Genomic DNA, 26,703 nt, shown 5'->3' with positions numbered 1-26,703 from the left:
GACAAGAATATAAGGGTAAAATAGTAAATAAGAAAATTTGTCTGTTCCTGAGAACTCAGGAATAGGTTAATACCAAGGGGGGGTCTGGTAATAGCTATTACCCTTGCAAGGATAATAGCTCATTCACAGGAACAATATTCCTGGGAATAAAAAGTATTACCAAACAAAGGAATAGACCTATTCCCGGGAATGCTATGCCATTCCAGACCTATTCCGTGAACCAAACATGCGGTTAGAGTATGCGTTGGTCAATTTTATTTGTATAGCCCTTACTTACTGGCCTCATGTGGTTGATAAGCCAATTGCGTTTATTTTTTATGATTCTTCATATTTCGTAGCATTATAGCAACACGCAAATTATATTTAGCAAACAATGCAATTCAAATAAAAACAAAGAAGTAAAAAAAAAAAAAAGTAAAAAAGAAGAAGAGGATGATGCAATACAACGTAATGTTTTTTGTTTTCTTTTAAATATGTGAGAGTGACTCATTATGGTGGTCGTAGACTTGAGGGAGGGTCGGATCTATGACTCTGCATTAAAAAAGAATTATGCCGGATCAATGTGGAAATGGATTCAAAGACTGTGGTCGATTTGATGCAAAATGATGAAGAAAGAGATAATGTCTGTTGCACTTTAATGGATGACTATGTGAGCATGGTTGCAAGATTTGAAGGGGTCACCTTTTCTCACACATATCGGAAAGGGAATAAATGTGTTGATTTCCTCGCGAATCTTGCGAAAAGCAAATAGCGGGGCACCTGGATCCTTGAAGATCCTCTGGGAGACTTGGCGGTTCTTCTTGCTCAGGATGCTTGTGACACAAATACTCGTAGAATCAGATAATTCCAAGACCTAGCCTCTATTTTCTCACCAAACAGTGCTTGAATTGCAATTTTTATTTGTCGAAAAATAAACATCCAACATAAACCATAGTAAAAGGATTTAGTATTAGTAATTGCATGTCACGTAATGTTAGTTTAATTAGTAAGATTTTTTTTAATGTCAAATAAGATAACCGATCGTTACCATTGTTCACATAATTTTTTTTTTTTTTAAATGTAAATAGCTAGATAGACAAATTCAAAATCAATTGATTAGTCATATATTTACCGCAACGGTATAGTAAATGTCAAATACAGTTCACAACCATAAGAACTATACGCGAAGCGAGTCACATGGGGTTCACTAGAACGCGGTGGACTTTTTTCCCATGTCGTTAAAGCCTATAGTACGGAGGAGTTGATGTTTTGATCCAATAATTTTGACTGTATTTCATAGTACAACTGTGAATGTATACACATTTGATGATGAGTACTGTATCTGATATTCCGAGGTCCCCTGATCTTCCATTATTATGTATTCTCCGTATTTAGATCCAATGAATGCAGGCTACAACATTAGTCATATCACCAAACAGATCAGCTCTGCCTGTGTGAAAATCTGACTTTAACGCTTCAACTCAGCTCAAATTTTTTTCTAGTGGTCCAACTCATACTATACTAAAATTACCCCTTTTCGGAAACTCATAGCCCAGCCCCCGCTCCTAATTTTCATATTTTCTCTTTCATCGTGACCCTCGCCGCCGTCTCCGCCCATTTCCGGTGGCCTGTCGCCTCCGCTGCCGTACTGGGACGCTTTGACCACCTAGCCATCGTTGACTACCCCTGGGAGTATACAGCTCAACCAGGGGAAAGAAACAAGGAGTGCCGTTTTAGGTTCAGATATAACTGACTCTGCCTGCATATGCCTTTGGTTTGTCTTATACGTTTTCAAATCGTTTTCTATAGTAGCTCTTTCTCTCTCTGGAGTAGATTTGTTTTGTTTTTGAGATTTTCGGTTGTTTTTTTCTGGTTTAATTGGCTCAATACGTATGAATTTGCTTGTAGAAACTGTACGGATGTAGCTATATTTAGGAATGACAGGGGTTTGATATTTTCCATTGTTTTTGCTTGCACTTCCTTTGAGCTTTGATGATTGACCTATTTCCCACTCTTCTTTATTATTTTTGTTCTGTTACCTTTGCTCTATGCTAAGCGCAGAATGTAGGCCATTTCATCTAGGTAGGTAGTTGCTCTTGCTAGTTTTAGCTCAAATCTAGTTTTCGGATTTTGTGTTTATACTGAGGCTATATGATTTGAATAGGCCATTCTACAGCTGTTATCCTGTTTATATAGTTTGTTGACACTTGATGTGGTGACTACGATTATAGTGATGCAGTGGGGAAGATGGGCTTCTTTCTTTTTTCTTTGGGTAGCAAAGATGTGGTTGATCAGAGGGATCTCATGGACTCTAGATGCCTTTCCATTCAGCCTGATTTAAAATTTACTCCGGAAATGAAAAAATAGTTGATGTTTAGAGAAATTATAGAATTGGCTTCATCATATTGGCCTTGCGCTAAATGAGCTTCTTCTTTCTTTTTTCTTTTGTAGCAAAGATGGGGCAGATAAGAGGGATTTAATGGGATTTTCTATGGACAATTAGAATTTGGATGTCTTGTTACTTGGACTGGTTTAAATTTTAAATAAGAAAGAGAGTTCGTGTTAGGGAAATTAGATAATTGACTTCAGCATATAGCAATGGCTTATGATAGATGTGGGAACAGAATGCAAAGTGCTGGTGTCTGTATTTAATGCTGAGCTAATATCTAATTGGCAACATGAAAGAGCTGAATTAAAGTAATTGCTTCTGTACAGTCGCACAGAGCCATAGCCAATGAAACTCTCTTTTGTAGGCAGTTAAAAGTGCTAAATTTTGGTATAGTTGGAATACTTAAATTAGATTAGGGTTCTATATATTTGAATTAGTTATAAACCTTTGATTTTAGTTATAACTTAATGAAATTCGTTGAGGATCTTTTGTTTTGTCACATTGACAGTTATAACTTCCTGCCAAGTCTTTTTCTGTTTTTCATATTTTACCATTACTTTTATATGAAAGAAAATTCACAAGGTATGTTTTAATGTATAGGAGTCTTTTGCAAAGCTGTCAGCTACACTCTGCTGGTTGATAGCTTCAGGAAGATGTGCCTTTTTATGGTGAACCAGGATTTTTCTATATGGGTGTTGAATCATCTTGTTCTTTGGCAATAAATTACAAATGAAATATAATTAGGCTGGTCTGTGAGTACGCAAAATTGGAGGATGCAAAGTGTTAGAACTAGAGAGAACCACAAGAAATGTCTATTATATTAGAGCGTCTCCGATGGATAATTGCTGGTTTGAACAGACCTGCGCCGGTGACACCTAAGAGATTGAATAGTACTGAAGCCAGACCCACATCTTTGCTATCATCATCACAAAAGCAGCAGTCACAGCCAATGAAGTCTAACTCCAAGTCTTTATCAAACCATAGAAATTCACAATCAATGTTGGATGCTGTGTATGAGATTGCTATTTACATTCATCGATTCCACAATCTGGACTTATTCCAGCAAGGGTATGTGTCTTGCAATTTCCTGTATGGCTGTACCTCATCTCTCTTTACCATGCCACATTGAGAATCATTTTTGTGTCCTTTTCTCTTTCTTTGGCATATGTGCAGATGGTATCAAATTAAGATTACAATGAGATGGGAGGATGGTGAATATGAATCTGTTGGAACTCCATCAAGAGTAGTTCAATATGAAGGTAATTCAAATGGGCATTTGTTTTAGTTATAAATTCAAGTACACACATTAGAATGACCTTGGTGAGCTCAGTGGGAAGCTTTGAATAATTGCATTTATGTTTGAATTTAGAAGTAGAGGGAATTTGAAATGAATTGTTTGTGTTGAAGAATTTCCATTTTTATTAATTGCATGATCAAGTAGTTGGAGTTCTTACAGGATGATGTTCATACATTTCTGAAGCAAAACTACTTTCTCTCAGATTTTATTTATTACAGTGGTCCAATTTTTTGTTAAAAAGTTTTATACAATTAGGTGCCAATAACACTCTCTTTTACATTTTTAGAAATTTATACTGGTATGGCCCTTGGACCTTAGCTTTTCTTGCATATGTATACACATGTGCTTTTAATATAGATACACACACAATATGCATGCTTGTCTTTGTGTGGGTGTATACATATCATACCACTAGTACATCTTTTTGAAAATAAATAATTAAATAGTAATTAATGGGCTTATTTTTAAAATGGACTATGAGCTGGAAATTGTCACATTTTTGCATGTCATGCAGCTCCTGATACAGGTTCTGATAACATATGTGGAGTGTGGATGATTGATGACACAGATAACAGTTACTTCACACAACCTTTCCGGATAAAATATGCAAGACAGGATATCCTTCTCTCAGTGTTGGTCTCATTTAATTTATCTCTCTCCAAATATGAGGTACTATTCTCCTCCTTGTACTTTAGTTCCTTCTGTCTCGTAACGAAACCGGCCTTTTAAGTGTCAACGGACTGAGTAAACCCATCGGGGCAGAAGATTACATATGACAGCTCAAGTGCTTTATACAATGTTCTGTTTATATAGTGCTTGGATTATTTCCACATTGATGTCTTCTCTTGGCTACTAATAGGTCCTTCAAATGAGCCATTCTTCTGCCGTTATTCTGAAATTTGAGCTTTTGTATGCACCTATATTGGAGAACGGGTTAGTTTGCTTGATATAACTGTTTTTCTAGTTCCAGTGATTCTTCTCTGATTTTTGGTTATAAAAGTTTACTTCTCCATTACCTTGGATTGAAATCAAAATTGATTTAGGTAATTTTACAGTTTAACAACTTTATAACATCATTTACAGGTGTAATTTGCAGCCCTCATTAGACACATATCCTGCAGCAGTCCATGAATTTCGACTTCCTCCAAAGGCTCTTTTGGGGCTGCACTCTTACTGCCCAGTTCATTTTGATGCTTTCCATGCTGTACTTGTTGATGCAAGTGTACACATATGCTTATTGAAACGTGGTGTCCATACCCTCTCATCGAAGGCTGCAAGGTTTGTCACAGCTTCCACTTACTCTAATTGTTCAATAACAATAAAACTGCCGCTATAAATTGGAGACGCCTTGCTTTTATATTTTGATTGCCAACTGCATTTTTCAAAGAATTGAATTCATGTAAGCAGCTTGTAGTTTTGGTCTTCCTTCCAGTGGTTCCTGCAGTGGTGATGCTTCCAGTGAAGACTTTGATAAAGCAAAACAAGTATGTTCTTTTCATGGAACTCCGGGATGCAGATATATTTACCTAGCTTTAATGGTCCATTTTGCATGCACTCAAATGAATGATTATGTGCTCCTTTAGGCAGTTAGGCCTTGTAGTAGGTTTTGTAAGCTATATCAATTTATTTATTTATCACAGGTATATCTTCTGAATATACTAGGTAATACATGCTCTTAGTTACATACTCACATTGCTTGGCCTTGGTGGTTTTATTTCAGAGCTTAGCAGTATAGTAAACTTCTGCTTGTTACAAAATAAATACTCATAAAGCACCATTGAAACAGGTTCTTCTTATAAAAGGATTTTTAACTGCTCGTGACATATTACTTGAAGAGCTAAGGAAAGTCAGTAAGGCTATTAATCAAGCAATTGATGTAAATGATTTTTCTTCTAAGCATGAGGATAAAGAATTGTTCACTTCCCGCCAAAGCACATCTTCAACAGATAATGCTGAAGTTTCAGGACAAATGCCAAGCCAAAAGCAGAGTGTTCCACAGGTTCTTCTTCTTCTTCTTCTTCTTTTCTCCCCATGTTATGAGGCTGCATTTCTGCTTTCGTTCATGGTGCTTTACTCTCCATAGTATTAATATGCTATTCTCTTCCTAACAGAAACGCAATGGTTTAACTGATTTTCGAAATGAAGAAGTTCTTCATTCTCTATCCAAGGATGAACTAGTGGGCTTATTTCATTCCTTTGGCAACCAAGTATTTTACTTATGGAGTATATTTCTAAAGTTTCACAGGTTTACTTTCACTTGTTGCATCTCTTGTATTCGATAACCTTATGTTTCACTAGCAGTCTTGCTACATGACCTTTTAAGAAGAGTTAAAACTATGCACCTTGGAATAAGGTTTAAAAGAAGATGATTACCAAATCTTAAGGGATAAGATTTCTAAGTTTCTTATGCTGAGATGCATTTTTTGTTCTTGCTATTACCTACCTTGCTTTCTAAAATTCATTCTCCTAATTTGTTTCCAGGGCTCACAGAACATTAATTCTTGATTTTCTTCGCAATCAATGGGCTATTGATCGAAGAGCTGAATGGTCAATATGGATGGTTTATTCTAAAGTTGAGATGCCTAATCAATATATAAGTAGTGAGGTTGATAGTTCTACCTTCCATGGTACTGCTGGGAGAGCACCCATTTTCCGGAAGCTCACTGAGGATGTAATTGAACCTTAAACTTCTGATTTAGTACTTGCTCTGTTAATGTCATATTTCTTTTTAGGTGGTAATCAAGTTTGTCATAATTTCAATATTTTATTGTGCTCTGAGCAGCCTGCACAAACTGCAGCTATGCGAGCTGAGCTTCACCGGCGGAGTATTGCACAAATGAGGGTGAGTTCTGTCAAAGAAACAATGTTTCCTGCAATACATTAATAAGTTGGATACCTGACCACAGAATTTATCTATTGCAGATAAATAATTGTTCAATCCAAGATATGCAAATTTTTGGAGATCCATCGCGCATTCCAATTGTGATTGTAGAACATGTAAATGCTCCATTGCGCTCAACTAGTGGAAATTCATACTTAAGTCATCTGGAGCAAAAAGATGCAGATATCTTGTTTCCTGTGATGGTGGATTCCAAAGCTATAAAGAAGTCATCTGATGCATGCCCTCAGCAAAATGGCCGTTCTCTAAAAATTGTTGTCTTTGTCCATGGATTTCAGGCATGCAAGCAATACCATCCTACTCATTGCATAAAATTTTGTTAGATTTTTTACCAGAATAAACAGATGACCTTTTCTGACCATGCACAAAATACCATGAGCAGGGACATCATTTAGACTTGCGTCTTGTAAGGAATCAGTGGCTTTTGATAGATCCTAAGATAGAGTTTCTTATGTCAGAGGCTAACGAGGAGAAAACTTCTGGCGACTTCAGAGAAATGGGATTAAGGCTCGCTCAAGAAGTAACGTCTTTCATAAAAAAGAAGATGGACAAGGCCACAAGATATGGAAATTTAAAAAGCATCAAGATTAGCTTTGTAGGTCATTCCATTGGAAACATCATATTAAGAACTGCATTAACAGGTTTGTTCCCCATAGATTTGGATGCCTTCTTCAATCTAGTTCAAATATCAACTACTTTGTTTTCTACTTTTGCAGAGAGCATCATGGAACCTTATCTTAGATATCTGCATACCTATGTTTCTATTTCTGGGCCACATCTTGGTTACTTGTACAGTTCAAATTCTTTATTTAATTCTGGGCTATGGCTTTTGAAGAAGCTCAAGGGTACACAGTGCATTCATCAGCTTACCTTTACAGATGATCCTGATATACAAAATACATTCTTGTACAAACTTTGCAAGGTACTGATTAGTCTCAGTTTTTTTAATAGTTTTGCTATTACTTTTAAAAGATGGCATGAAGCCATCACATCTTCGTATGGTTTCATTTCTTCTGTGGATGTCCTGGAAGAAGGCATGTGGCTTGAAGCCATCACATCTTCGTATGGTCTCCATACACTTTCAGTTTGCCCAACCAGTAAAACTAGAGTATATTCAGTGGAAGAAAATATTGGGACTTTGTGTAATGTATTAAAATGCAATAATTTCAGTCATTAGTGGGATTTGTGAAGGTTTGTGTAGTTTATTGAAAATAGTACGGAGTAATAATCTGTGTTATTACTGTGGTTCTCATGCACTGCACTTGCTACATCTTTCTCAGCGGAAGACCTTGGAGAACTTCAGGAGTATTATTCTGTTATCCTCACCACAGGTATTTCATCCTCTCCTTTTCAAGGCTATGATGCATTTATATTAGTGGGTTGACTTTCCTTTGGTACTTTGATGCCCTAAGAAAATGAGTGAATTAAAAAAAAAACTTTGATGCATCTGAGGCAAGCTGTGCTATTGTCATGCTAACATACGTTCTGCTTTCAGGATGGTTACGTTCCATATCATTCTGCTAGGATTGAGATGTGCCAAGCATCTTCGGCAGACAGCTCAAAGAAGGGAAAAGTATTTATGGAGATGCTCAACCATTGCTTAGACCAGATACGCTCTCCTTCACACGACCATCGGGTTTTCATGCGATGCGATGTTAATTTCGATACGTCCTTGCAGGGGAGGAACTTGAACACCATGATAGGAAGGGCAGCTCACATCGAGTTTCTGGAATCAGACACTTTTGTGAAATTCATAATGTGGTCATTTCCAGAAGTATTCCGTTGATTATTTCGGAGCTTTTCCATTCCCTAATCTTCACATCCAGAGCCAGCCTATAGTGCACATGAACAGAGATCAAGTGTTGTCTCTCTCTGGATGGCCATTTTCATCTCCAGCGCATTGGGTGCTCTGAACTATTTGCCTCAAGTCACTCCATATTAACCTAATATAAGGTGTTTTTACTCCTGAAGGGCAGTTTTACTCGCTGCAAACTGCACTTTGTTGCAATGTACTACTACCTACTATAGTTATAGTGGAATGGACCACTTAAAAGACTGGGTTTCAAACTTCTTGGTATAGTTTAGAATCAGATAGGTATAATTTTCCACATCTTGTATTATCCTAACATTACAAGCTCAGGAAAACAAATTAATTAATTTTTATTGGGAAATAGTGCAGTCATAGTTTTTTGCAGTCTGGTGAGATTGTGTGCTAAGTATTTCAAGATAGTGCAGCCTTTGCGCTATGTAAAATATATAAGACAGTTAATAAGTGAATTATTAGCAGCAATTTGATAAAATATACGGAGGAGAACGTAATTGATAAGCGGATTACTATATAATTTGATTTGATTGAAAAATCAGATGTGTTACAATTTTACATAAAATAATTTTATCAAGGCCCAGTGGATCTTAATACAAGCCTAAATGGTTTAATAACCGTTATTTTTAGTTGAAGTTCTTATCCACAGCAAGTCGGCCACCGTATTCCACGTTTCTGGTTTTTATTATCCCCAGCTTAAACCATCGCTTACTGTCTTCTCCACCGGCCACCGTCGAGCTCCACCGCTTCTCAGCTCCTAACGACAGCATCGCCACCGCTTCATTTCCTCAACACATGTTCGAATGAACAAAATGTCCTTATCCTACCACTCTTTCTCCCCAGTCCTTTCTCCTTCCCCTAAATTTCATCATCCCCTACTTCCCTCCAAAATCCCTCACCTGAATCACCCTCCAAAGTTCTCCGTCGTCCACAGACGGATTCTACTCACCGTTGCGGCGAGAGGCAAGCCTAAAGAGCTCATCCTCGGTAACCCCACAGTTACCGTGGAGAAAGGCAAGTACAGCTACCACGTCGAAACCCTTATCAACAAACTATCCAGCCTCCCGCCGCGCGGCAGCATCGCGCGTTGCCTCGACACCTTCCGCAACAAGCTCTCCCTCACCGATTTCTCCCACGTCTTCAAGGAATTCGCCGCCCGCTGCGATTGGCAGCGCTCTCTCCGTCTTTTCAAGTATATGCAGCGCCAGATATGGTGCAGCCCTAACGAGCATATTTACACTTTAATGATTGGAATACTTGGCCGCGAAGGCCTTCTCGATAAGGCCATGGAGATATTCGATGAAATGCCAGCTCACAGTGTTGCCCCAACCGTCTTCTCCTATACTGCAATCATCAATGCCTTTGGCCGGAATGGTCAGTACCAAACTTCCCTCCAATTACTTGATAAGATGAAAAAGGAAAAAGTAGTTCCCAACATTTTGACATATAATACGGTTATTAACTCTTGTGCTCGAGGGGGATATGAATGGGAGGGGTTATTGAGTCTATTTGCTGAAATGCGACATGAGGGGATTCAGCCAGACTTGGTCACGTATAATACTTTGTTGAGTGCTTGTGCAAATAGAGGATTGGATGATGAGGCAGAAATGGTGTTTAGGACAATGACTGAGGGTGGGGTTTTACCCGATATAACTACTTATAGTTATTTGGTTGAGACATTTGGAAAACTAAAAAAGTTAGAGAAAGTCTCAGAATTGCTTAGGGAAATGGAGGCAGGAGGGAATTTACCTGAGGTAACATCCTATAATGTCTTGTTGGAGGCATATTCTCATTCAGGGTCATTGAAGGAGGCTATGGATGTTTTCAGGCAAATGCAGGCTGCAGGATGTACTCCTAATGCGGAGACTTATAGCATTTTGTTGAATTTATATGGAAAGAATGGGAGGTATGATCAGGTCAGGGATCTCTTTCTTGAGATGAAAATTAGTAATACAGAGCCAGATGCAGATACGTATAATATTCTTATCCAGGTATTTGGGGAAGGTGGTTATTTTAAAGAAGTAGTGACATTGTTCCATGATATGATGGAAGAGAAAGTGGAACCAAATATGGAAACTTATGAAGGATTGATATATGCATGTGGGAAGGGAGGGCTTCATGAGGATGCACAGAAGATCCTTCTTAGTATGTACAGAAAAGAGTTAGTTCCAAGTTCTAAGGTGTATAATGGTGTTATTGAAGCTTACGGACAGGCTGCACTATATGAAGAGGCTACTGTTGCTTTCAATACAATGAATGAGGTTGGAAGCAAGCCTATGGTTGAAACATACAATTCTCTGATCCATGCATTTGCTAGAGGGGGACTTTACAAAGAGGCTGAAGCAATATTGTTTACAATGGAAGAGGAGGGTGTTCAGAGGAATGGGGATTCTTTTAATGGCATGATTGAAGCATATAGACAGGGAGGCCAGTTTGAAGAAGCTATAAAGACTTATGTTGATATGGAAAAGGAAAGATGCGATCCAGATGAACAGACCCTTGAGGTAGTTCTAAGTGTCTACTGCTTTGCAGGTCTAGTTGATGAAAGCGAGGAGCAATTTCAAGAAATAAAATCTGTAGGCATACAACCAAGTGTTATGTGCTACTGTATGATGCTGGCAGTCTATGCAAGAAGTGAAAGGTTAGATTTTAATAGCTTATTTCCTCTGTTATGTTGTACTGTGTGATTCTTTAGTTTCTAAGGTTTTCTTTTTCCTCATCAAGTACCTAGGATTGATGACCTAGGTTTCTCCAAACTGCATAGCAGCTGGAGGTATAATTCTATGTAAATATAGATTTCACTGTATGTTTTTGTTGAATTTGAAACTGATCACAGGATCCTCCATTTAATAAGGGGGTGTTGTTGATATATTGCTTGTTGCCTTTTGTCATTCAAGGAAAAATAATTTATTCTATATTGCAGCACTTACCTTTTTGAATGGCAATAACTTTCTGTTTATAACCCATCTATGAAATGTGGAAATGCTTTACCTTATAAACTACTCTAAATATGCTTTTGTTACCACTCTTCATACTTCTATGAATTTAAGAAATTGGTTAAATACTTGAATCTAGAATCTTTGCCTTCTAAATACTTTCAGCTTAGATAGTGAACTGGGCCTTGTGAAGATTAGTATATTTCTAGTAGTTTCTACCCATGCTCTTAAGTTGGCTGAATATTTTAAATTTTTTGGGGTGTCCATGTAAAGATCAGCCATGGTTTTAATTTCCTTACTTTAAATTCTTGCTTCAGGTGGGATCAAGCCTTGGAATTATTAGATGAGATGTTAACAAATAAGGTGTCCGAAATGCACCAGGTTATTGGACAAATGATCAAGGGGGATTTTGATGATGAAAATAACTGGCAGATTGTAGAGTATGTCTTTGACAAACTCAAGTATGAAGGATGTGGTCTGGGCATTAGATTTTACAATGCACTTCTAGAAGCACTTTGGTGGTTTCGCCAGAAGGAAAGGGCTGCAAGAGTGCTAAATGAGGCAACAAAGAGGGGACTGTTCCCTGAATTATATCGGAAAAACAAACTTGTGTGGTCTGTAGATGTACATAGGTAAGCACTACTCACTAGCAACATTTGCTCTTTAAAAAAGCTTAATATGATACTTATACTCTACTCTACCCAAATGTTTATTGTTTAGGATGTGGCCTGGAGGTGCATGTACTGCAATATCTGTCTGGCTTAATAATATGCAGGAACTGTTGCCGAAAGGGCAGGACCTTCCTGAAGTGGCAACAGTTGTGGTGGTGTAAGTGTTTTTTCACATTTTATCTACTCTTAATAGCATTCTCTTTTCCTCTTGTAGTCTTCATATTTATTTCTTATATTATATGCTTGAGGTCGGACTTCGGAGGCAGATCTCAACATTTTGCTGTTTGTATCCATTGCTCATTTCAGATGCAAATTATAGCTTCCCATTTTATGTGGTGGGTTTAATTGAAAAGTGAGGCGGATGGCCATCTTTTTGCACATACCCCTCCTTTTGTCATCTCCCACATATATGTCAAGGAAATAAGAACTGAAATCATGCATGGTTATTGGAAACCAAGTGAATCAAGTTTTAGAATAACCAGATAATACTATAATAGTAATTTAATCTCATTCGTGTGATCTACTTGGACAGGGCACAGAATTGAGTAATTCTTCTTGTTCTGTTAATTTTTTTTTTTTTCCTTTCCTCTATTTTTTTTTGAAGGAATTTTCCTTTCCTCTATTACTATCCCTTTGTGTGCATGTATTGAGTATTGACAAATACTTCTTCCTCTGTTTTGTTTTTGATTTTCAGACGAGGTGATATGGAAAGGAGCAAAATTGCTGGAGATTCTCCAATTGCAAAGGCTGCTTATTCTTTTATGAAGGATTATGTTTCATCAACATTTAGTTTCCCTGAGTGGAACAAGGGCCGAATAATCTGCCAAAAGTCTCAATTCAAGCGTATTTTTACCAGTAGCGAATCATCTTCAGAAGGCTCAAAAGGTGACATCCAAACTTCTCTAAGTAACACCCCCATTCCTTTTTTGGCTAAACAGTCATCTACAAGGGATGCAAAAAGATCAAAACATGGGAGTACTGAAACCAAAAAGAACAGAACAAGTTCAGAACTTTTGGCAACCACAACTTGAATGGATAGGGGAATCCAAGGCAGTTTTCTTGGCCAGCTTTTTGTGACCAGGGGTGCACACCCCAAAATATACGAAGAAATGTAAGAACTCCTGGCTGTCTTCGGAATGATGACATGGTGGGTTTTTCACTGGTGGAGAATGAGAACCCGGTGTCAATATGTTGGATAATACTCACCAATATGTCAGAATACATGGTGTGCCTTTATGACTCTCAGGTATGCTTTGGCCACGAAATGCTTACATTTTGTTTTCAATTGTGGTGCTTGGTTTAGTGAAAGACCAATGGGGTGGATTTCCCCTTTAACCCTTGTGTAAATTAGTGCATCATTTTTGTTTAATTACTTTTTCTGGATTTATTTAGAAAATTTAGAGAATGTATCTGATCAGGGGGTGGCAATTACAACCTATCCAGATGGGAATTTTTACAGCTTTCGGTATATTCTGTTAACTGTTTTTTGAGATGTGGCTTCTGAAGACAAAAAGTTGCATCTATCTGGAAAGCAGTAGACCATACAATAGTGGTTTTATGGTAATTCTATTATGATTAAATATTACAAAACCACCTTAAAAAAATATGACAAAACCCAGTTGTCCTAGTTAAACAATATTCTCTCCCGCCCATGTGGCTTCAACAACCATTGCCCGCTACGAAAATGAGGCCTTCTGGAACTTAGTATATTAAATAGTAACCATCTTTTATTTATTTTTTATTCCACAGAAATGAGATAGAAAAAGATGGGGGTTACTGATTCCTTTTTATAATTTTGATTAGAGGTGAGAATATAATGTATTTGAATTAGCATCTTTCAAACTATCCCAAACCGTAAAAATGGCTCATAAATGAGGAAAGGAAATGTCAGTTTGCAGGCAGGAATAAAGTGGGAGAACATCATATCCATATTCCATAGAGCTGAGGTAAAAGATGTTGAAACCTCGTGGATGCAAAGTGGCCAGTTTCAACGCACTACTTAGCCACCCATCCGGCCGTCATTCTACACGGTGATATAATGTATATTCCCATCCATCTTTTATCATGAATATATACCTTTTTAGGTAAATTACCGATTTTCTATTACCTGATAGTTAAGTGCAGCAGGTTAAAAAATTTGTAAAAAAATAAAAATAAGAATTCACCCACTCCCAATAAACAATTTACTTAACGATAAGAACCTTTATACGCCATATTAGAGCACAAATACCAGTCATTAATTTATCAATTGATTCTTAAGAGGCTTGCCCTTCTTCTTGGAATGACTTTCCAGGCTGGTAGCAGCCTAGCATGTACTTTACAAATTTTTTAGGATTATAATTGTTCCATTAGATGTCTCAATCCTATCTTTGACATTTAGTACCTATCAAAACTTGGAATTTCCTACTCTCAATTAAGATATGCAAATACTACGTAGACTCTTAAATTTTATTCTATACTTTTACTTTCTTCACTCAAATTTTTGATGTTGACATTTTCTTTAAGACTCACAAGATAAAGAAAAAGAACCCTTCGTTTTTTTTTCTACGACCAAGATTGAGAGAGGGGTATAATTCAATTTAAAAAAAAAAACATTATACACATGCATACAAGATTGATCCAATCTCTAATCTTACCGTTTTAGTAGTAGCTTGTTTACCCATTGTCATACAATTGTTGACCTATTTAAATTTAAAAATCTTCTTAAATTAAAATGGTTTAATTTGTAATTATTAGATTCCATATTTTATGGCATTTTGTTAATATTTAATATGAAAAGATGGCACTTAATGGGGTAACCTTGAATTCCAAGGTCTTGTCATCTACTCATCCATCAACATCGATCATGCATTTTAAAAGTAAAAAGAAAAAAAGGTCATATTTTGCACTTTTAAAAGGCAATTAAGGTGGGAAGCATTCACCGTTCCATGCTAAATTGTTGACTTGATGATTAGACTAGGTTAATTGTTTTCAATTTTCCATTTTACATTTCCAACAAACATTATATTAAGAATTGCATATCAATTTAATATTCGCAAAGTCCAATAACCACGTTCAATATTTGTCCAACAACTTGTATAGAAATTTCAACCATTAATATATTATAAATTTGTAAACAATCATGCATTTTCCTTAGCTCCGTTGCCTTCAAGGCTTCAACATTAAGGAAAAATAAAAGGAGTATAAAGACATGATATATGAAAATTCTTAGAAAGTACAAGTATTATTATTATTTTCCATTTAAAAAAAATATATATTTTTAAGAAAAACTCTTTCAAAATCATTTAGAAATGTTTCTGCGTTGTTTTTAATAAAATAAAATTTAAATTAATTTGAAGCAATTTCATATAGGACTATTACATTTCTTTTCTACTATTCTATTTCAAACCTATTCCGCAAACTGAACGTGCCATTATTAATTTGAGACATCAATTATAGGACTCAAGTAAAATACATTTGTATTTTCTTTAAAAGAAAAATGAAAAAAGAAAAAGAAAAGACAAAGCTAAGATAGAAGATTCGGATAAAGCGTGAATAGAGTGGCACGTGGCCCGCCGCAATGACAAAATTCCCCTTCGGCCTTCGCCATCACAGTTCTCTCCTCCCTTCTATTTAAACTCTAAACTCTATATGCAATTATGTATCTATAGCCCCTACATATATAATCTGTATGCATACACGATCTCATCCTTCGTGCTTCAATCAATTGTTTGATAACTTTGTGGATTCATCGTGAGTTTAAGTATGCTCGCCGACTGTGTGAGCAACGGCCAGCTGGACTCGCGCACTTGCGACGAGCTGTCATCGGCCTCCGGCGGTGCGGAAAGTTCCGGCGAGATCATGCTGTTTGGAGTGCGGGTGAGGGTGGACCCCATGAGGAAGAGCGTCAGTTTGAATAACTTGTCTCAGTACGAGCATCTTATTGCTGCTACGACTGATAATGAGTCGATGAAAGCGGCGGTGGACGTCGACGACGGTTATGCCTCGGCTGATGACGCCGTCCCCCACCGCTCTAGCGCTGGCCGCGAGCGTAAGCGAGGTCAGATAGATCTCTGTCACCTCCTCCTTCTTCTCTAATCTTCCGATCCTCCATTACAAATCAATTTAATTTGTTACTCTGATCTGATGATCATATACAGCAATTTGTATGAAAATTTTGTTAATCTGATCATTTGTATTATTGTTAAGCTAAGCTAACTGTTTTACGTTTCTGGAAAGATCATATGATATGTATGTGTTTCCGAATTAGTCCTAGCTAGCTATGAAATTAAATTGATGAAGCTGGTATATTTTAGGAGTTCCATGGACGGAAGAAGAGCACAAGCTGTTCCTTTTGGGATTACAGAAAGTAGGAAAAGGAAACTGGAGAGGAATCTCTAGAAATTATGTAAAGACTCGCACACCTACACAAGTAGCAAGTCATGCTCAGAAATACTTCCTCCGACGAACCAATCTCAATAGGCGCCGCCGCAGATCCAGCCTCTTTGATATCACCACTGAAGCGGTAAATATTCATTCAATCATAACACTGCTCCTTCTTCTTTATATATGACTTTTGATTTTCTTCCATTATCTCTCTCACTTGAAAATTAAATCTAAGACATATTTGTGATGATGAATAATGCTACTTGCTCCAAAATTGGCTTAGTTTAGTGCAAAGATTTCCTTTCCATTTGTGGATTTGACAGTGATCTAGGTGCTGTGTGGATTAAAACAAGGAAAGAAAGTGAAGATCAGATTAGTATAGTATAGTATTCCATTTCTCATCAAGTTGTTGTGTTTAATAAATTCAATAGGTGTCTCCAATATCACCTGAAGAGGGGAAGCTGCCTCAAGACAACCTGGTTCCTGTTGCTCCTGTTTTGCTACCACTACAAATTGAGAGGCCAATGGAAAATCTGGTGTTTGCACAAGAACACCAAGTGAACAACGCATCCACCATACTTGTCCACCCACTTCCTGTCGTTTCGGTTCCTTGTTCACCCTCACTGGCAGCCTCTCAGCTCATTGAGCCATCATCTCTGTCCTTGAAACTGTCCATGTCATTGGATCAGAGCCAGCCATCGTCTATGCACTTGGTGTTCCCAGGGATGTCAAGCTTCATTAATGGAGACACTGTCCTCAGCGTGGCATGAGAAAGAAGAAGCTTTGCATATTTGTAGGATCCCTAACTTATAAACCAAAGATGTAGAATTAATTTGGGCATTTTTATTTAATTTTGTACAGATTCCAGAATTTTCATGCCTTGCCCACCTTATTGTTTTATGCTATGCTATTTCAGATGTTTATTGGCCTACAATAATATCCATTTGCTTGCTTGCATTGGTGGTGATTCTTATTTTGATCTAGCTGTTTGGTTTTTAATGGTTAGAAAATAAAGGGTGTACTTGTATTTGGAGATAAAAACATAGGAAAGTTTTACATGGACAGAAAAAAACAGAAGCCACAAAAAATGTGAGAGACCGCAAATTGCTGTAAAATGTTTGGACCAGGCCAATTCTTCCTCAAAGTGAAACAAAATCTGCCACTCAATTCTTGTATAAGTATAGTTGTCAGCCCAAATCTCTTCTTCAGTCTTGCTCCTACTTTCAACACAATAAACAGAAAACCGAAAGAGAGAGGGGGAGAGGGGTCATGATCCAGTTGTGGTTCAATTAATCACAGCAAGGTCATGATCTGTCTCATCTAACCAAACCCAAATTTGGTTTTGATCCCTCCTCCCAACCACATCCCCAGCCTGTTGATTCAATTCTCTCAACAAACAAATTTCCTAGCTCCAAAAAATGGCCGCTGCCGCGTCTATTGCCCCGCCTACCCTGTCATTCAAGCGTTTTGTGGAAAAAAAGTTTCCAAAGTGTGTGCATTTGTTCATATATGCTGTCCTAGAATGGATGATGATCATGATGATTCTCCTTGATGGGTTTCTTGGGTTCTTATCCGATGAATTCGCCAGGTTTTTTGAGCTAAGCATCCCTTGTTTGTTCTGTACGAGGTTCGATTATGTCATGTCTCACAGGAAACAAAATTTCTGCTACAATGACTGCATCTGTGAAGATCACAAGAGGGACGTTTCCTCCCTCGCATATTGCCATATTCACAAGAAGCTTTCTGATATCAGGAACTTGTGTGATAACTGCCTTATTTCCTTTGCCACCTCCAAAGATTCTGATTGTGAGAGGTACAAGCTTCTGTTGGGCATTCTGCACAAGGATGCTGGCTGCTGTGCTGATGATGGTGCCAGAGTTTCTGTGAAATCTATGAAGACAGTGACAGACAACGAGGAGGCTGACAACGACAACAAGAGGTGTTCGTGTTGTGGGGATTTCATCCAAAGGCTCAAGTATAAGAGGACTCTATCCATGAACTCCAGTGCTCCTGCTCCATCGCCTCGCGCCTGGAGAAACGAACAAGTCCGGGGTGTGGAATCACCTCGCATTCGTTACACAGAGATCAAGTTGATGTCTGATAATGACTCTGAGCTTCCAAATGAGGAAGATTCTTCTTCTACTGCAGGTAGGTTGAAAGTTGAAACTTTCCTTCTTTTAATTTTCTTGTATGATTATGATGATTGGCATATTGTGATGTTTGATTGTTTCCATTCATTTATGATGTGTGCAGTCAAAGATGACACTAAATCAGAGGGAGTCCAAGAAGAAGCTTGCAGAACCCCTAGTTTTCTAAGAGCAAACAGGTTTTCCCCTTTGTCAGATTCAGCTCAAGCAAGTCCTAGGATGTCTAGGGCCTCTAGGCTGTCAATGGATATTTCAGATTCCAATGACACAAATGCGAGGCAGGAGCGTTTGGATGACAAATCTCTCATGGAACTAAAGATGGAACTGGATGAAGAAAGAAACGCTTCCGCCATTGCAGTCAACAATGCAATGGCAATGATCACTAGACTGCAAGAAGAGAAGGCAGCCCTTCAAATGGAGGCATTTCAGTACCAAAGAATGATGGAAGAAGAGGTAGAATTTGAGCAAGAAGAAGTGGAACTAATGAAGGACATGCTGATAAAGAAGGATGAGGAAATGAAGATTATGGCATCTGAGCTCGAGGCTTACAGACAAAAGTATGGACCTCTCGAGAGAGTAGATGGAGAGGCCTATGAAGTTCACGGGGACGAAGATTATCAAGAGCTGAGATCCCATTACTTATCATCCTTAGGAATGTCAGAATGTGCCAGCCCTACTGAAGTAGACCATTTTGAGCATTCTGGCACTTACACAGCTGGGAATTTGGAGGAATCATGTGCAGATTATGAGTTTGAGAACTCTCATCTTTCGGGTTCGGGTTGGATAACCAATGTTGAAAACAAGACTACTGGATCTTCAGATGAAGAATTTCCTTCATCTGAACTCAATGAAGTTAATCAGGAAGATGATGACAGACAAGGGTAATTCATATTCTTTCTTCCTTACATTAATTTCTCTGCTGTTTTATCTTCATATGCAGTATGCACTAAATACAGAAGACTGACTCAAAACTTTACAGGAATTGAGGAGATCAGTGGAGGAGGCATCACAGAAAGAATCATCAAGATGCAAAACATGACATTTTTCTTGAAGAAAGAGAAATAGTAATTCAGCAGTACTAAGTAATGTTGTCTAGTGCAGCAGCCTAGCTACGTTTTGCTGCTACTGGATCATATTTAGTACGCCATTAATGTTTCCATATTAGAATATAACATAGCTTCTTTTTGTCCTGGAAGGAGCTTTGAAATCTCAGCTTTTGCATCAATATAATGCAGCTTGAGTTCATTTTTTTTCCTGAGGACTGCTCTCTGATTCTTTCCCTCCTTGTAATGTTCATCATATTAATTTCTGTTGTAAAAATTTATGGTAATAAAAATTCATTTTACTTCTTATAAAGTGCATCCATCTATCACAGGCTCACAGCTAAACCAGAAAATTAAAACTGAAAAAAAAAATGAATTTTCTTATGCAGCCTCCATCTTCTTCTTCTTCTTCAATCCATTAAAAATGAAGATTTTCTTATAGAAAAGAAGGTAAGCTTTGAATAAAGATTGAATCTTTTTTGGGCATGGCTTGATCCGATCGAAACAGAAAGACATGTGGTGGGGCGATTAGTTCGAGAGTTGGTTGCCAGTCACCAGTCCAATGGCTAAAATCTTTACTTAATAATAATATAATAAGATGGGAAATAATTTTTCTATAGTTTATTTAAAATATAGGGGCCAATTTGATATTTTGGTTAATCACTAATCTCCGCCTGACAATTCTTCACCGACCACCGCTACCTCGCTTCACTGTTCACTCTAAGCAACCATGAGCACCGCCGAAGAATCAAACCCGAGCTCCGACGCCGCCGCCGTTCTTGACGTGATCTTCGCTCAGAAGAAGGCTCTCCGATCCAAAATCAGAAGAGATCTCAAGTCAATGGATCCCACCCAAAGATCCCAAGAAGGTATTTAGTTAGTTATATATATGCAAGTAGTTATATGTATGTATTTATCGTTGGCTTATGACTCTTTCCAGATGAAGCAATACAGAATGCAATTCTGAAAGCTCCATGGTTTAAAGATTGTAAGAGACTATGTGCTTACATTTGTTGTAGTGCTCTTCGAGAAGTTGATACTTCTAAAATACTTGCACAAGTTCTTCAGACACAGTCCAAAGGTGTGATTTTTATCTTAAACACAACCTTTTTTTTGCTTTTCAATATTGCTAAAGAATTGTTGTTGTCTTAATTTGTGGATAAGCAATGGAACAACTTATATGTATCAATGTTTGGTAGAAAGTGATATTCTCCTGTGAATTGAAGGCCACCTTTGATGGTTCTAATAGCTTGAGAAATCTTTATATGATGCTTGGCTTTATGAGATTTGGGGTTTTTTTTTTTCTTCTGATAAAACAAGTATTTTCAATTTTTTGGTATGTATTTTGTGCTTGTTCTTTAGCAAGGTGAAATGCTTGTTTATTATATTTGAATAAGACGGGGATATGCAGATCAAAAGAAGCTCTATGTTCCACGTGTGGAGGATAAGAACAGAAACATGCGAATGTTGAACATCTCAAGCACTGAAGATTTAATTGCAAATTCAATGAACATTTTGGAACCAGGTCTGACAGATGCCGAGGGAAATGAACGTGAAGATGGTACTTTTTATTTTTCTTCTAAAGCTATTCGGTATTGCAAGAGTTGCTAGCTCTAGCATTGACAATAAGTGCATCATTTTCTTTGTTCTTTGTGTTTTATCTTACTTTTTTAGCGTCAATTTCAATTCAGCTGATGTATTTGGGAAAGCATTTTATGCTGTGCTTTAACAAACTTCTCTTTGCAGTGTTGTTGGCTAATGAACCTGTTGACTTGTTCCTTCTACCTGGTAAGTGTCTTCGAACTCCTTTCTAATCATTGATATCTTGAGTTTACATGGTTTTAGCTCCTCATATTCTACTTTCCTTTCATTTCCCCCCGCGAATTGAAGGACTTGGATTTGACAAAGCTGGAAGGCGTATAGGTCGTGGTGGAGGGTAAGTTTCAGATGCTGTTGATTTTAGTGGGGTTTCATTTATTAAATTGGTTGGTGGTGGGAAAATGACCTCTAGTTTTCTTCTCCATCACCCATGTTCTCTTGATGTACATATCTTTATGCTTGCCTATATTGGATTATTAGATCATTCATACAATTGCTAAATGCTGTTCTGTCTGACCCTTCAGTAACTTTTTAATATCTAAATTTGGTGTTTCTCTCTGCTTTCGGCTTACGGTGATAATGAAGCTACTATGACACTTTCTTGACAAAATATCAAGATCTAGCAAAGGCGCGAAATTGGAAGCAACCTCTCAAGAGTATGTCACCTTCTTGCTCTATAACCGCGATGCATGAAAACTGCACTTGCTCTCACACATCTAACTTTGCTTTGCTTTGCAGTTGCACTTTCATACTCGGTGCAGATAGTGGATGCCATACCGGTTACGCCAGATGATGTTCTCGTGGATGCCCTAATAACACCTTCCGGAGTTATTCCTATTAGTCAAGCTGCGCGGGAGTTTTGCCTTTAAGTATGATGCTTTTCTATGTCTAGATTTCATTACGACAGTTGAACCAAACGCATTCCTCCTGGGACATTCTTGTTTGTTATTTCATTTCTGCATCTCATCTAAGATCATGTTATATGTAACCTGATCATAGTATTTAAAGGAACTCTAAGATTATGCAATCCACATTGTTTTGCCAGTCCAATTTGCAGGATAAGAAGAAAAGAGTGTTAATGTACTGTTTCTTTTTTTAGTTCATTATCAGCATTAATGTACTTTGGTACTATTGCTTTTCCGATTCCTGCCAAGTAGTGACTATTGATGTTGACACTGGGCACCACCTTAGTTTTTTTTGTTTTTTTTTATAAAGAATTTCATAATGATGGTTCCTATGTAATCAACATCAATTCTTGTGTTTTTGTCATGAATATTAAGATTGTTTTTTGTGAACTGAAGGTAGTTGCACATTGGCACATTGCAATATGAACCTAATTGAGTTTGCCTGGGTTGTGACAATACAGATGACAGATGACAGATGAGACACAATCAAGATTGTAAACAATATAATAATTACTTTAATTAAGATGAATTTGCTGTAAACTGATATATATATAAAGGAGGGGAAATGAGCATCTAGTTCTTTTCTTAACAAAACCAATGTACAAACTACAAACTATCATCTTCTTAAAATTTTTCTCCTGTTGAGAAGCTAAAATGGTGGAATTTCACCTCAGATTTCAGCTTTCAGTCTGCTCTCTGTACAGTGGTCTTGAACAAGAGTACATATAGCTTATGATCCATGGAGAAATATATGAACCCACCAACTGAATGTGTCACAAAAGACCCAAAACTAGTCCCTACTATACAATGCCAAGCTGGTCCATATACCCCATCAAATTCCTGCAAAATCCAGACAAAACCATTATCACACACAACCCAAATTTACCCATTTGCATTTACTTTCATGTAAAATCCATTTCTCTGTGAGTCTGTTCTGCCCAGAAACATCTACAACAGTAATTTCTTTTTTGTTTTTGTATCAACAAAACTCAAAAACATCATTTTTTTTATGGTTACCTTTTTGAGGGATAAAGCAAGGGCCTTGGAAGTGAACTTTTCCAAGCTATCATAAACCTTTCTTGCACAATCCACAGCATGAATCTGCATAAATGGTGGCATGTCCACTGAAACAACCTTCACACTATTGCAAGAGAAGAAATCTGCCAACTCAATCTGTGAGCTGGAAAATGACCTTCTTCTCCCTCCCCCCATTTCTAGTGACACAGATGCCCTCTTCACCTCCTCATATTTCACTACTTGTTTCTGAATCTTCTTCACCTCTTCACTCCCTGACAGACTCCCATATGCCCTCTTCACATCAAGATCGGCCTCCTCCTTCTTCGAAGCTTTCTTGATTTCATCGTTACTTCTCTTGATAATAAAGTTTGAGTCTTTGTGAGATTTCTTGATTGGGGCTCCTTCTGTGTGCAAATTTCTAGCATGTTGGCTCTTTGACTTGGTCAACGCTGGGCAGGAAGAGTCAAGATGGGCATCAACAGAGCCTTTTGAGGAGGCAGAAAGGCGTTTATGATTGGAATAGAGATTGGAAAAGTGTTTTGAGATGCATTGGATGGTGGCGGAGGAGGCAAGTGTGGGATCTGGGTGGGGGTGGGGGTGGGTGGTGGTGGTGGTGGAGGATTTGGGCTGTTTTTGCTGCCTTTTCTGAGTGGGATCCATGGCTACTGCTAAGCTACGCCTGTGGGTGGTATTGTGAGCCATCCTGTTTGGTTTAGGGATAAGTTAGCAAAAGAAAGAGAGAGAGAGATGGGAGAGAGGAGAGGTACATAGATGATGATAGCATAGCCCTTTTATTTTATTATGATGTAAAAAGTTGAGTGGCCATTGGATGTGGACTTATGAAGTGAGATCTGGTCTTGCTTTGTTCTAAAGTGCGCCGTGTGCGGAGGATAATTAGGAAATTGTGCCTTATTTGTCTTATCTTTTTTCCTTCCAAAATTTTAATCACTAAAATCAATGACAATAAGGTATGTTTATAAATAATAAAATAGAGTAATTAATTTGTGTGTTGGATATAATTAAGAGTGGTCAAATTAGTCTCAAAATAGATAATTCTTTCTAAAAAAGTTAAAAGTTAAAACCCCAACCCAATGACCCAGTTCCGATCAGAGCATATGAGATAATGTAATGATAACTGATCAGCTGAACATGCAGAGACTAGATATTTGCTTATTTCATCATTATATTATATTAGTGACATTTAATTTGTTGGGTTGCTATATATGATTTCAGAACTGAAAATCATTTGACTCCACTTCAGTGAATGCAATTTGAATTGTATGTATACCCACATACTGCAGTTATCATTCTTGAATATAATTGTTTATGGGCACTGCACAGATCCAATTTAATTTTTTGTTCCAACAATAAAAGTCATTTGTTGTGTATGTACCCGGCGGAGACAACCTCAATAAGTACGTGGATCTAGTACACATATAGGCTCAGTACATTTCATTATTAGTTGTACAAATTAAATATGAATATAGGCGGCCAATAAATTAAAATGAATTCATAAATTAATCTTAAACAAAATTAAAGATTGGTAGTATATATGTAAATTAATTAAGGTTGCCGCTGCATGTCCTTCCAATTCCTTTGGACAAAACAAACGAACAAACAAATGATGATGATGGTCTGAGAATATTAATTAATTTACCATCCAGCAGGTCATCAGTAGTAAAATGGTTCCTCAGAGAGGCCAGGAAAATCCAAGAACATGTCGTCGTCTTCGCGCGACAGCATTGCTTCCACAAACGATGAAGAAGAAGCAGCAGCTTCAAGGTTGTTGTTTGATGAGGAAGAAGATGAAGAAATCTTGATGATATCTTCTGGGCTTGTATTGTGGTCCACAGGGGAATTCTTGGGTTCCCAGTCTTCTGAAGCAGCTTGTTGGACATTGAGGGGCAGAAATGCATCTTCTAGAAGAAAATCGCACCAGCTGAAACCTGTACAGGCTGCTTTTTCTTGAGCTGCGGCGGCTAAAGGCGGGGAAGTTAACGAGGAAGACGACGACAGCGAGGACGGCGGGGAGACAATATTAATGGCGTCCGGGGCAGAGGAGAAATTCGTGGACTCTGTAATGGATTTAATGGCTTGCAGCTCGGAGAGGAGATCCATATACTGATTAGAATCGTCGCTGCTTTTGTTACTCTGCAGAAAACCGCAGCAATCCGCCGCAGATGCAGATGATTTCTGCGATTTCGACAGGATTATTGTTGTCTTTAAAGCCCTGTTGAGAGTCCCAAATTGCGGCCTGCTGGAAGTTCCTGCAGTTGGGAACCCTCCAATGTTTCCATAATCCGAAAGAATCTGAGAAAAGGGCTTGTGTGTAACGGGATCAATCCCCATTGCAGAAAGCTTCTTCTTCAGCTTCGTGTTCCACAAATTCTTCACATCATTGTCTGTTCTCCCAGGAAGCTGCTGTGCAATTATAGTCCACCTGCTCCCAATAGTAGCATGAAGCTTGATGATAAGCTCTTCTTCCTGGGGACTAAACTTATTATCCTGTTGTTGATGATGATGATCAACATCATGCCTCGAAGAACGATTATTGCTCCACCGCGCCCTGCTATTCCTCTCAACTCTCCCACCCATTCCTGAGCAATACCCACTCACTCAAAAACAGAATCATGTTCATAAAAAACAAAAACACAGAAATTAAAGTTGTTTTGTTTTGTTTTGTTTTAATTTGTTTCTTAGAGCATATATACCTGCTGTTTTCTTGGAAATGGCTGTCCAGTTACCTATTTTGGTTCTTGAAACATCTTGATCATACTCATCATCCCAAAACCCTCTTCTTGAAGGCAGCTTCTCAGTGCAGCTGCCATGAGGCCTTCCCATTTTCTAAACAAATTAAATCTGATGAAAAAATATATAAACAAATTAAAATTAAATTATACAGGGAGCTAGCTAGGATGAAGGCAAGAAGTTGTGTGCATATATATACCTATAATAACATATATAAGAATACAGTAAGTATAGGGCGGCAAGGAATGCATGAGAATCAGTTTCCTTAAACTAAATATGCATGATATGATGCATGGAATGCATCTGTCCTATAAAAGATGAGTTCATTAATAATAAAGAAGGATTAGTATCTAACAGGTTCAGTTTGGGTGAATTATTTGGTTAAGCATAGTTTTATTATTTGCTAATTAAGTATTGTTGTTGACAATAAAAGAAATGGGCATCAGCTTGAGGCTCTTAGTGTTCACAAGTTTCACAAGACTAACTATCATTATAAACAAAGATTCAACTAATTTAAGAATCAAATATGTAAAAAAAAAAAAAAAATAACATCATTTTTTTTAAATTTCCACTTCAACCCACGCCTTTTGCATGAATGTATCCTAAGATTTTCCCTAATAATATATATTATATATTAAATTAAGTGGCACAAGTTAATTAGACTTACTAAGTAGTTTGGATAGACTGAATAACTAAAAGTTGTTATTCAATTAAACTCTATGTCTAATATAAATCTGAATTGATGGGTACATGGTATATGTATTATACAGCACATTTCTGATACTCATACTGGGAAAATACCAATATACTATGGGACAAAAATGGCTCACGGTCTACCATTCAAGAGGTGGATACAACATTGCTCGCTTCCACTACTACCAGGTAT

General features: G+C 37.6%; 7 protein-coding genes across 8 annotated transcripts; 5 read left to right on the top strand and 2 right to left on the bottom strand.

Annotated features, from left to right (window-relative positions):
* The first annotated feature begins 1,324 nt into the window (after window positions 1–1,324).
* Window positions 1,325–8,758, top strand: LOC116022319 (protein FAM135A-like). Of its 2 annotated transcripts, none has more exons than XM_031262969.1 (16): window positions 1,325–1,716; window positions 2,969–3,436; window positions 3,542–3,627; window positions 4,180–4,334; window positions 4,525–4,598; window positions 4,749–4,943; window positions 5,098–5,149; window positions 5,452–5,664; window positions 5,777–5,910; window positions 6,147–6,336; window positions 6,448–6,507; window positions 6,588–6,842; window positions 6,947–7,205; window positions 7,281–7,486; window positions 7,845–7,895; window positions 8,060–8,758. In XM_031262969.1, exons 2-16 carry the CDS (start codon window positions 3,177–3,179, stop codon window positions 8,348–8,350), a joined length of 2,481 nt encoding a protein of 826 aa, XP_031118829.1. In that variant the 5' UTR covers window positions 1,325–1,716; window positions 2,969–3,176; the 3' UTR covers window positions 8,351–8,758. The 2 variants fall into 2 exon arrangements, with proteins under 2 accessions (XP_031118829.1, XP_031118828.1); XM_031262968.1 differs by having other exon boundaries at window positions 1,325–1,753.
* A 257-nt stretch (window positions 8,759–9,015) lies between these two features.
* On the top strand, window positions 9,016–13,483 carry LOC116022506 (pentatricopeptide repeat-containing protein At1g74850, chloroplastic). The gene is made up of 4 exons (XM_031263238.1): window positions 9,016–11,027; window positions 11,640–11,954; window positions 12,043–12,150; window positions 12,688–13,483. Exons 1-4 carry the CDS (start codon window positions 9,190–9,192, stop codon window positions 13,022–13,024), a joined length of 2,598 nt encoding a protein of 865 aa, XP_031119098.1. The 5' UTR covers window positions 9,016–9,189; the 3' UTR covers window positions 13,025–13,483.
* A 2,143-nt stretch (window positions 13,484–15,626) lies between these two features.
* LOC116022860 (transcription factor MYB1R1-like) lies at window positions 15,627–17,315 on the top strand. Its single transcript, XM_031263746.1, has 3 exons — window positions 15,627–16,032; window positions 16,289–16,497; window positions 16,790–17,315. Exons 1-3 carry the CDS (start codon window positions 15,738–15,740, stop codon window positions 17,126–17,128), a joined length of 843 nt encoding a protein of 280 aa, XP_031119606.1. The 5' UTR covers window positions 15,627–15,737; the 3' UTR covers window positions 17,129–17,315.
* A 118-nt stretch (window positions 17,316–17,433) lies between these two features.
* On the top strand, window positions 17,434–19,861 carry LOC116022859 (probable myosin-binding protein 5). The gene is made up of 3 exons (XM_031263745.1): window positions 17,434–18,506; window positions 18,612–19,386; window positions 19,485–19,861. Exons 1-3 carry the CDS (start codon window positions 17,777–17,779, stop codon window positions 19,489–19,491), a joined length of 1,512 nt encoding a protein of 503 aa, XP_031119605.1. The 5' UTR covers window positions 17,434–17,776; the 3' UTR covers window positions 19,492–19,861.
* A 176-nt stretch (window positions 19,862–20,037) lies between these two features.
* Window positions 20,038–22,287, top strand: LOC116021578 (5-formyltetrahydrofolate cyclo-ligase, mitochondrial). Its single transcript, XM_031262013.1, has 7 exons — window positions 20,038–20,417; window positions 20,489–20,629; window positions 20,960–21,109; window positions 21,295–21,336; window positions 21,439–21,484; window positions 21,733–21,803; window positions 21,886–22,287. The coding sequence occupies exons 1-7, from the start codon at window positions 20,279–20,281 to the stop codon at window positions 22,014–22,016; spliced, it is 720 nt and encodes a 239-aa protein (XP_031117873.1). The 5' UTR covers window positions 20,038–20,278; the 3' UTR covers window positions 22,017–22,287.
* A 257-nt stretch (window positions 22,288–22,544) lies between these two features.
* LOC116021577 lies at window positions 22,545–23,869 on the bottom strand. The gene is made up of 2 exons (XM_031262012.1): window positions 23,070–23,869; window positions 22,545–22,892 (listed from the first exon to the last, which is right to left on the bottom strand). The coding sequence occupies exons 1-2, from the start codon at window positions 23,769–23,771 to the stop codon at window positions 22,737–22,739; spliced, it is 858 nt and encodes a 285-aa protein (XP_031117872.1). The 5' UTR covers window positions 23,772–23,869; the 3' UTR covers window positions 22,545–22,736.
* Window positions 23,870–24,519: 650 nt separating this feature from the next.
* LOC116023750 (transcription factor MYB35-like) lies at window positions 24,520–25,910 on the bottom strand. Its single transcript, XM_031264759.1, has 2 exons — window positions 25,781–25,910; window positions 24,520–25,666 (listed from the first exon to the last, which is right to left on the bottom strand). Exons 1-2 carry the CDS (start codon window positions 25,908–25,910, stop codon window positions 24,741–24,743), a joined length of 1,056 nt encoding a protein of 351 aa, XP_031120619.1. The 3' UTR covers window positions 24,520–24,740.
* Between the last annotated feature and the right edge of the window lie 793 nt (window positions 25,911–26,703).

Source organism: Ipomoea triloba, chromosome 6 (assembly GCF_003576645.1).
Source record: "Ipomoea triloba cultivar NCNSP0323 chromosome 6, ASM357664v1".
Taxonomy (NCBI): domain Eukaryota; kingdom Viridiplantae; phylum Streptophyta; class Magnoliopsida; order Solanales; family Convolvulaceae; genus Ipomoea; species Ipomoea triloba.
Note: the sequence above shows the minus strand (reverse complement) of the source record. Positions and strands in the feature narration are given on the sequence as shown.